Genomic DNA, 10,930 nt, shown 5'->3' on the forward strand with positions numbered 1-10,930 from the left:
CGCGTGTTTGGTTTACCTCCATCCTTGTTAACGTTTTTGTTGTTATTGTGATTAACCGGCCAAAATGCGGTAACACATCGAGTACGATAACAGCAACAGTGATAAGAATTAACCGACGACCAGGATTTAAGATTTATCCATAAACTAAGAAGAATTAATTCTTAATTCTTAATTCTTAAGAAAATAATAAACTCTTCTTAATTCATTGATGAAGCCATGAAGGTATCTAAAATATTTATTTGTATATCTTAAATCGTGCCGACGACCGATGTCCAAAACCATCACTCTCTATGAATGATGAATCTATGATATCTACGGAATGTTACGTCATTACGATTTAAAAATAATTTACGGCACTTTTAGGGCCGATTTCACCAACACTGTTGATCGCGGTTAACTCAACATAATTTTTCTAAATGGAATATTTTTCTACAACTAATTTAGGTCCCATCATATTATGTACAAGTACTGTTGACTGTCTCTATTTAACAATGTTGAAACCTCACAACCACTAGCTGTACGGGGAGCGTACAACGTACATTCCATATGTCTATTGATATTTGATTTATTATTAATAATCGCTATAATCAATAAATACATCTATTAGGATCTGAATAAAATATTATCATTCAAGTGGAAAAGTGTAAAAGGACGTCAAACACAATTACACAAGTGTGTTGTCATAAATGTTTGACAAAATATCAAATTAATGTTCAGGTCAATGTTAAAATGTCGACCGTTACGTTGAACGTGTTAAAAATCAGTGAGTATACTATTTTAATTATTAGCGATTTGAATTTTTCGTACTAATCTTCAATGGGTTAGCTAATAAATTTGATTTATTTATTGAGATGATATTTGGCCAAGTATGAACAACCGTGAACAGATATTTTGGTTAGTAGTAAAATAAATAAATTGTAAAAATATTTCAAGTATAGTTTTATTCTTTTTTCAGTTTCAGATAAAGTACATTCTATCGCTGTCATTCATTGTATGGCTTATAATAGTACATTGCTCTTATTGTATTAACATACACGGACAAGGATGGCACTAGATCTTTTCCAAACTCGCTTTGTTTAATTTCTTCCTTATTATTATTCTATACTTTTAGGCCTAACATTTATAATACCTACGTATTATTATAGGGTATCAGAACACGTAGCAATATTGTGGTATACTCTGAGAGTCCCAATAAATACCAACATCACATTCAGAATGGCCCAGCAATTACGGAAGTAACAACTATAGCCGTAACCTCACATATACTAGTAAATGGGGACTAATTTTTCACGCACTTTATGATCTGGAAAAATAAGGAAATAAACCGTGTTTTTTTAACAACACTACTAAGGTATATATGATCAACTAATAAATTAACTGTATGGACGTTAGTGAACACAAACTAATCATACTCCATTTTAGTTAGCAAATAGAACAAGCTGGGTAATTTCAGAAACAGTACAACAGACACAAAGCAGAAATCAAAGAAAAACCCATTTCGCAGCGCCAATCAATAAGTACACAAGTCATAAAACAAAGATAACTAACACAGTGAAAATAAGGAATTGAGGAGATAAAAACAATGTTATTTTACGATTTTGCTAAAAATCCACTCGATTTTCTTCTCTTCAAAATTTAATTTTATCTCATAATATTATTACTTTTTAAAACATATAACCATATATGATTAAAAAAAAAAACCTTAATTTATAGCATCATAATTTTTAAAATTCTCAATGTCAATTTTGAATTGTAAATAACTCATTCAACTTTCATCATAAACAATTAACACCATTTCCATTAGTTTTAGAATTTAATATTACTTTAAAATAATATTACTTAATACAACATACAACAATATAAGATTTAAAAAAAATTAAAAACCTTATTTCATAGGAGTGTTCGAGCTGGATGATCACCCAAGGCAAGAATTAATTGATGTAAAAAATTGGTGAAATCACATCAAAAATACATTGTCAAACTACATGTATAAAACGGCTAAGTAAAGAAAGAAAACATATATTGAAGTGATACAAAGATGTGATAGCATATATTAATGCTAAATACCTAAATTAATTTTAAGTACCTACAGTTATTTTGTTTCAATAATTTATTTACTTGACAAGTAATTATTTTGAGTAGAAATGTCCATTTTAATATATTAAAATTAGTATGAACTTCTAATACTTTTTAATAATTTTGTTTGCGTGATTTCATATGCCAATTCATATTATAAAGTATATAATTTCCGGCCAACCAAGTGAATAGATTATTGATCATGTTATATCATTAATATAATATATTTATATTTGGACGAAAATCTAATATACTGATAAATTGATAATAACCAATAAATATTATTATTTTAAATAAAAACTGACATTAAAAATAAACTAAATATAAAACAATTATTTTCTAAGATGTTTGAGACAGTACCTACGAGTATTTCAAAAAGTTTCTCATTGCCATTCACCAGTCAAAATCATGAACAACGTATGAGCATCTGTGAATGGTTGTCGTGAAGTACATGTAAAACAAAAAAAATGGTTAGAATATTTCTTTTTTCTTTTTTTTATAGTATTCTATTGTATTGTTAGTTTCTGATAATGATCTTCTATCATCATTGTTGACTTTAGACCTGTAGTGCATTGTTCTTATAATATTAACATACGCGGATGCATATGACTTCAGGCCTTATCCCAATTCACTATATTTAAATTATTCCTTATTATTATTGTGTATTTGTTAGCGTAACATTTTTAATATTTACGTGTATTGTAATTATTATAGGATATCAGAGCACTTAGCAATAGCGTTCTATATTCAAAGTGTCCGGATAAATACAAACAACACTTACAGAGAGTGCAAGCAACAACAGCCATAACCGCACATATTATGCTGTCAAATGTGGAGTAATTTTTCCTACGCAGGTAATGCTTTCAAATGATAAGGAATGGCAAAATTGAATAAACAATAAGGTACTAGACTGTTTTTAATTTAACAAAAATACTAAGGTATATATGATCAGCTATAAGTTTTAACTATAAGGACATAAGTGAACTCAAACTAATAATCATAATATTTCAGTTTAGATAGTAACAAGAAACAGCTTGGTAATTCCATGACAATCGCAACGATAGCAAAGAAAAAATTGAGGACATAACCCATCGACAAGTACACAATCCATAGATCAAAAAAAACCAACACAGTGAAAAATAGCATCGAGGCGATAAAAAAAAATATAAATTAAATTCTTTCATACATTACCCTAATCTGCGTCCGTGCGCGTACTATTCGCCTAGGGTGTAAGAACTTTAAGTATAGCTCTACCTAGTTTATAGTATAGCTATATACATAATATTTCCCTATTAGATTTTGATAAAAATAAAAAGCCTTTATTCATATGAAAGTAACAATGGAAATCAATAACTTCAATTTAGTTTTGTTAATAACTGATTCAATTTTCATCTCATACTACTGAAACTTAATTATACAGTAAAAATGAGTTAGATATAAATATATCTCACCCGGAATTTTCTAGAAAAAAATCTACAAAGATTTCCTTACATCTGCAAGACACTAAAACATTGTTTACTTATTATAATAATTATAACTTAAACGTCTTAAACTTTACTCAATATATTTGATAAACATAGTTCTATTTACTATAATACTTAATCTCCTTTACATTTAAATAAATGCACCAAACAGTTGTAAAATCATTCATATAAATTTAACACATTACTGTGCATACTGTTCGCTCGATGATTAACATAGTTATGCTCTTTTGGTGTGCGGCCGGCCTTAGTATAGAATTTCTAAACTATTTTTAATATTAGAAAACTTTGTACTATTCAATTATCTAGTTTTAAATTTCTAAGAAATAAATATTATTAATAATAAATAAATTTTTTTCGGAAATATTCTATTAAAACAATTACTTTCCATTTACCTACATAGGCATAGGTACTATTAGTTTGAATCAATGAATAAATTACTACAGGTAACCTAAGTAAAAGAATAATAAATAAAAAACACTATTAAAACATAAATATTTAATTTTTTTACTTAAAAAGCAAGTAACATTTTAAATACTGCAATAACAACTTTATTATAATTAACATTTAACAACAATTTATTATGTTTGAATTCAAAATTATATTATTATTAATCATCTTTATTTTTATACTAGGTATGTACTTTTTTAATAAATAGACGGTTCGAATTTGTTTTTTAATAAATATAATATCACTAAAAAATAATCCAAGTGTAGAAAAAAATGCTTTTTATACATTTAAATGAAACTAAAAGCGCATAAACATTATATCTTCTACTTTTTGTATTAGGTACTCTAAAATATTATAATTTGCAACAAAACAATTAATTCGATAATTATGTATATAGGTAACTCAAGTTACAACTGACATTTTATCATGTTTTATTGATCCGAACCTAAATCTATATTTATAGCTTGTGAAAATACACATAAGTGAAAAAATTAACTTTTTATTTTTTCAAATGGAACTTTGAGCTTTTAACATAACTTTGTCGATTTTTATTATCATCAAAACTGATGTAGACTCGTTTTTAAGTTTATGCAACCAATGTATCAAGTTTTTTCTCTGCCTCGGCGAAAACGGCCTCAGCACTTTGTTCAGCTGATATGATCACAACCTTAGACTTGTATGCTTCTATAATTGGATCGTTATTATCGTGGAACGTTCGCAACCGCTTTTGAATTGTTTCCAGGTTGTCATCTGACCGTCCACTAGTTTCAGCTCGTTTGAGCAATCTCTGCACCATCGTCTCGTCTTTGGATTCCAAATACAATACCATATCTACTGGTTTAATCTATAGAAAATAAAACATTAAAAATAGTATTATCTTTGTAATTAATCCTACCAAAAAGTAAATGTTAAAGTTTGTATCAAAATTAAAATACTTTTATAAAATGTTGAAGTGAAATTATTTAAGTCGTAATCATAATGATTAAATAATATATGATATTCTACATTTCAAAATCTAATGTACGTGTACCTACGTATTAAACTTTCTATTTTCAATTACAAAACTGTATGAAAAGATTTTATATAATTTTATCTTTATATTGCTATAATATATGTTATTTGCTATCATAAATCTTATTAAGGTGAAAAGTAGCATTTTATTTTTGTGCCATTTTTTTTTTTTAAATATACCTAACTACCTATTGTTATGTGTATAGTTAAAAAATAACTACTCGTTGAAGTCATATTTATATAGTACATTAGTACTATAGCAATTAGCAATACTGTTATAATTAATGATTACATTATTTTGATCAATAAAAGTTTAGTCAGTAGTCATTTGAGTGTAAGCGTAATAGAGTATATTAATAGGTATTACCAACATTTTTCACTTTTAATTTTATTTTTTAAATGTTAGGATGTTTATAATTTATAATAATATAGCTATTTATATTAACTTTTGCATTTACACTCTGTGGTATATAATATGTTACAGGTATTATTGTAAAATATTGCAAAAACATCCAAGAAAATGTTTATTATTATAGATTATTTAAAATGCAATTCAAATTACCACTTAGCAAGTAAAATACTAAAGAAAATAGCTCAAAAAAAACATTCTTAAGTCTAAACAACAAAAACGTATAGCTGGTTAGGTTACAATTTATATGGCCTATTAAAAATATATAGTTATGATTTTATTTATAAATATTAGTTATAAAACTAATTTTGGAATTATATAAATATATAGTGATGAACATATTATCATAATTTATCTACTTATATATTATATAAGGGTAATCGTATAAAATTTATTGTTATGAATTTATGATGTAGGTAAATACAAAATTATAAAAATTAAATTTTTACTTGTAGAAAACCATTTTTTTTCTCCCAAAACTTTCGTCCAGTTTCTTTAAACATTTAAAATACAAATTGGCACCTATTTACTTTAAAAATAATCTATACACTTACCGCAGCTTCGAATTCCTCTCCTTGTTTCTTCTCACGTGGATAACCATCGATCAGAAAACCTTTGGACGTTTCTAATTTGCTCTTGATCTTCTCGTTTAGTAACTCCATCACAATAGACTAAAACATACATCCGTAAATCCATTTAATTTCTAAATAAATATATGCTTAGAAAACTAACCGTTGGAACTAAGGCTCCTTCTTTCATAATCTTCACCAGTTCTTGGCCACGTTCTGATCCTGTGTTCACTTCGTCCCTCAGCAAATCGCCAGTCGAAATGTGTGTAAACCCGTATTTTGCAACGATCTTATCGCAAAGAGTACCTTTGCCACTACCAGGTCCACCTATTTTATTTAATATCGATAAAATCCATAAATAGATAATGACATAATTCGACTATTTAATTCTTTCGTCTTACCAAGTATCCAAACGGTTGGAAGTGTGATTTCAGACATGTTGGTATTTATTGATGTTGACTGTTAAAAAAATATAAAGTTAAAAATATATTTTAAATTTAGAAACAAATATAATAATATGTTGTATACAACTGTATTGGTAGATACTTATGGAACTACTAGTAGTGTATAATGTACTATTCAATTACATAACATTAAATTAAATAATTATAATATGTTTATAATTATATATTAAAATAGTATATATATATATATATAAACTACACGCTATCTGGTAAGGCCCATTGTCCATAAAGGTCATTAGCTTAAAACGGGCGAATAATGCAGAAGGTCAAAATTATATTACACTCGCGTTTACATAACAAAATATGACACATTTAAATACATTTTCATTGGAAAATATACCAAATATTACATCTATAAACAAAATTACATAAATGACAAAATGTTATTTTTATAAATAAATAATATCATTTAAAAGTTTGAATAAAAATGTATTTATATTGTTACTAAAAATATTTTATATCTATTGATTTTTGGAAAAATAGTATAGCATCGATTGTGTCTTCAAAATAATTTGTACATCTAAAAATAAAAGGTCATAATACTTTAAGTTTGGCTAGGTTCCAAAAGAGATTACTTAATAAAAAACATGATAATTAAATTTTAAAAATTAATAAAATTGGTGTAATGAAACAAATTCAAATCCTAAAATAATTTTTATAGAATGAGAAAAATAACTTTATGTATATAATAGATATACTTCCCCAAATGTATTTTCAGTAACACGTTCATAATATAAATGTGATTTAAGATAAAAAAATATTAATAATAAATAAATACTTACATCTACGACCTACATTAAAGACGTTCAAATTTAAATGAAAATAGCTATTAGTTAGTTATGTCAATAATATTTTTATATTTACTTATAAAACTTAAAAGAAAAAATTTAAATAATTTTATACTGCAGCGAAACTATTTATACCTATTATATTATAATGTTATGTCTCATTCTAATTATTAGATGTAATTAATTTAAATTATTGTTTTAAATGCTAATACGACTTTATCATGACAAATAAACTGTTTTATCTTGAATTGTTAATGTATTTACCGTAAAAATATTAATAACCTTGTAACATTATAATTCATATTGCGATTTATAGTTATTAAGGTACATATAATATTTAACACATAGCAAGCATCCGTCGTCAAGTGTTTAAAAACATCAAGGACAAATGTGAATTAAATAAATAAACAGAGCTCATATAATAATTAATATTATAATAGAACGCCAGACCAACATAAATATAAAGATGATATAAATATGAAAATAACTAATAAGTTAGGCCGATGACTAATTTCGTAGTTTTATGGATGATAATTATAACAAAATAAACTCAGAAGTTAAATTCATTGAAATAATTAATTATTTATTGTGTGAACATGTACGCATCAACAGTAAACGAATTGAAGCTAATAATTTTTAAAAGAACACTGTAGTATTGTATTTAGAATATAGTATAGATATTAAATAATAAATTATGAAAAATTACCAAATACATGTAACAAGACCGGTGTAGAGTTGAATAAATTTAGATCCAAAATATTCTACTGTTTATAAAATAATTAATTTTGTTTCAAAATATATATTCAACACATATACTTGGAAAAGGTGTATGAAAATGTAATTATTTGATGAAAAAGAGATATAATATAATAAAAAAATTAATTAACAATCAATATCTATATTCACCTTTTTTAACAAATAAATCTGTGCACCAAAGACCAAGAACCAAAGACCAAGACTAGCAACTTTAAGGCTTAAACTACAACTAATATAATAATATGTTATATAATTACCTACCTACCGACTACAATATGCTGGTACCTAAGACTTAGGAACTGTTTTATTACTATAAAACATGAACATTACAGCTAGGTATACCCACGTCAATACATTTATACAATCTATTTTTTATTGTAATAAATTAGTAAAAAGACATGTGCTGATTTAAAATCAAATAATATAATTTATAATCTTATTCTTGTGGACCATTGGTAAACACAATAGTACATTGGTAATATTTATAGGTACTTAAGCTATATTACATAGGTAGGTTATATTGGTTATAACCTATTTAATGTTTTCAGATATAGTATAATATTACCTACTTATTATATAGGTGTGATGTCATTGATGAGTAATATACCTAGGTACTTGTAGTTGTAATAATATCTTTTATTTATAGTTTTAATTTATTGTATAGGTAATAATATATAAATCGGTATGTAGGTATGCTTTACTGATTAAATATTATCTAGTTTCTACCGCGGTTATAACGAGATCGACAGTAATAGCTATATCACCTATCTAAATTTCCATTTTTTTATGCAAGTTTAAATTATAAAGATAAAAAAAGTAGTGACAACAATCGTTATTGTATAAATCTACAAAAATTTGTCTTCCTATTATTTAAGGATCATAAAATACATAAAACAAAGTGACCGTATAGAAAACATTTCCAAAATGCATTTCTTTATACATATATGATTATAAAAAACTAGTATACCTGTTTACGTATTGAAAAACTATAATAAACCAATCCTTATATAATACGCCTATTATAGAGTACATTATTTCGCAATTCACAAACCGAATAGAATAATAATAGCAGACGTGTGACGACATGGGACGCATATAGATTTAGAATAATCAACAGACACACTGCTATAGACACAGACAGTAATACAATTGTATGTATCATTATTTGTACGACTGACCGAGTATAATATATATATATTTATACTATATATATATATATTTTTAATAAGACTGAAGAGTTTATTTTTTTGTTTGAACACGCTAATCTTTGGAACTACCAGGCGAATTTGAAACATTTTTCACTAACAACAAATATTGAATAACAAATTTAACAAAATTTAAATCACATAAGAAGCTTAATTTTAATCGACAACGAAGTGCACGGGGATAACTAGTAATATATATTATATACCTATATATATATAAATATTATACTAGCTGATCATGCACAGCGTTGCCCGTAACAAATTAAATACCCGTTATGCCTTCTCTACATACATTTTTAATAAGCCATTTTTTATTTAGGTTGTTTTAAACAGTTATAAGATTTACAGGTCTAAAATTATATCCAATAATTTTATTTTATTTGACTAATGGAAACAATACATGATATTAAAAATATATGATAATTTTTCACAAATCAACATATTATATTCAAAATTTATTTGTAGAAAACTAAAAAGTATAAATTATAAAAGGTAGCAGACAAGAGGATTCAACGGACATTGCGAATCTTGCTGAATCTAAAAATTGATGAAAATTTTATGAAAATCATTCGAAAGCAGTGGATTTGCATAAATCATTTATGTTAGGCCTTTGATAATGGTTATACTACTTATATTTATTAATTATTGTTGATGTCGCATGTCGTCTTACGCGATAAATTATAAAATGCCTGCAAATAATTTCCCTTGTTTTAAAATAATGTTAACTACACAGAAATTTATAACTCAGTAGTTATTTAAATGATTTTGACCAAAAATAAAATACAAATCCAAAACTATACCTACTCAATCATAATAACCATTTTATTTGTATGTAACCTGCAATGACAACCTATATTAACAATAATAATATACTAGTTTTTCGAGACCCCCAAAAACAAATCTCTGTGTGAGCTCCTCTTTCAAATGTAAAATTTAAAAAATTAGTTTTGAAGCTCACATCCTCGGAAAAAGAATTAGCCATATGCTAAATTTCGAAACCATGAATGTGATAAACTTGGTTGTGAGTTACATGCGCATAACATAAACATTACATTTTATTACATACATACAGTTAAATTATACTGTAATTGAACAATTACCATTATTGTTATAGTGTAAAAATTATTGAGAGCAGTCTATGACGTGGATTGCATGAGTGCATGACGCTATAAATTCATGCGTCATGTGTGTTTGGTGTATATATCTAGGTATAAATATTATTAATATGGAATACCGATAAAAATGTACAACATGACGCGCGTTGGTATACTTATAAGAGTGCCAAAATAGTTTATATCGAAAACCCATCGACACTAGCTATACGCGCATGGACTGTGCATATTTTGTATGTGTATATATTATTATTATTTATTATTATATTAAAATAATGTTCTATATTAAGCTATTATTTTTATACTCACAATATTTGTTGACACAACTGGATGGATATTATACGAATGAAATACCTAAGCCGCTGTTGCTGCGGAGGAGGACCGTAAAACGTCGACACAACTACGAAAGTGCGGCCCGTGGGAGAGGGTTTTCGGCTATTATTTTGTTGGGCGGTGACGGCGACGGCAGCGGTAGCAGTAGCTTAGGCAGCGCGGCGGCGACACAGTGATAATAATAATATCATGGTATAGCGTATGAAGGGGGAGCGAGGAAAGGAAAACTTTTTTTTTTGGCAATTGGCGCTACGAAAAAATATTTTCACGGTTACA

At 26.5% G+C, this 10,930-nt stretch overlaps 1 protein-coding gene and 1 long non-coding RNA gene across 21 annotated transcripts in view; one reads left to right on the plus strand and one right to left on the minus strand.

Moving 5' to 3' along the window:
* Positions 1 to 95: 95 nt before the first annotated feature.
* On the plus strand, positions 96 to 5,945 carry LOC114129742 (uncharacterized). 15 transcript variants are annotated; one of them, XR_007606311.1, is made up of 6 exons: positions 96 to 222; positions 445 to 894; positions 956 to 1,351; positions 1,423 to 2,546; positions 2,791 to 2,930; positions 3,088 to 3,904. It is a non-coding gene; the product is annotated as an uncharacterized LOC114129742 (long non-coding RNA). The 15 variants fall into 15 exon arrangements; XR_007606309.1 differs by having other exon boundaries at positions 100 to 222; positions 608 to 894; XR_007606313.1 differs by adding an exon at positions 5,503 to 5,945 and having other exon boundaries at positions 147 to 894; positions 3,088 to 3,305.
* The window catches only part of LOC114129745 (adenylate kinase isoenzyme 1), a 227,591-nt gene continuing 220,699 nt past the window's right edge, over positions 4,039 to 10,930 (minus strand). For 3 of the 6 annotated variants that reach the window (XM_050207930.1, XM_050207931.1, XM_050207929.1), the window contains exons 2-5: positions 6,398 to 6,455; positions 6,160 to 6,323; positions 5,982 to 6,098; positions 4,039 to 4,851 (exon numbers count right to left, since the gene is read on the minus strand). In XM_050207930.1, coding sequence (XP_050063887.1) covers positions 4,594 to 4,851; positions 5,982 to 6,098; positions 6,160 to 6,323; positions 6,398 to 6,434 — 576 coding nt within the window. In that variant the 5' untranslated portion in view covers positions 6,435 to 6,455 and the 3' untranslated portion in view covers positions 4,039 to 4,593. Of the gene's footprint in view, positions 4,852 to 5,981; positions 6,099 to 6,159; positions 6,324 to 6,397; positions 6,456 to 7,242; positions 7,383 to 10,630; positions 10,817 to 10,930 lie in introns of those variants that run through there. The other 3 variants (XM_027994567.2, XM_027994568.2, XM_050207932.1) reach the window with 3 other exon arrangements.

The sequence above is a fragment of the Aphis gossypii genome, chromosome X (genome assembly GCF_020184175.1).
Source record: "Aphis gossypii isolate Hap1 chromosome X, ASM2018417v2, whole genome shotgun sequence".
Taxonomy (NCBI): domain Eukaryota; kingdom Metazoa; phylum Arthropoda; class Insecta; order Hemiptera; family Aphididae; genus Aphis; species Aphis gossypii.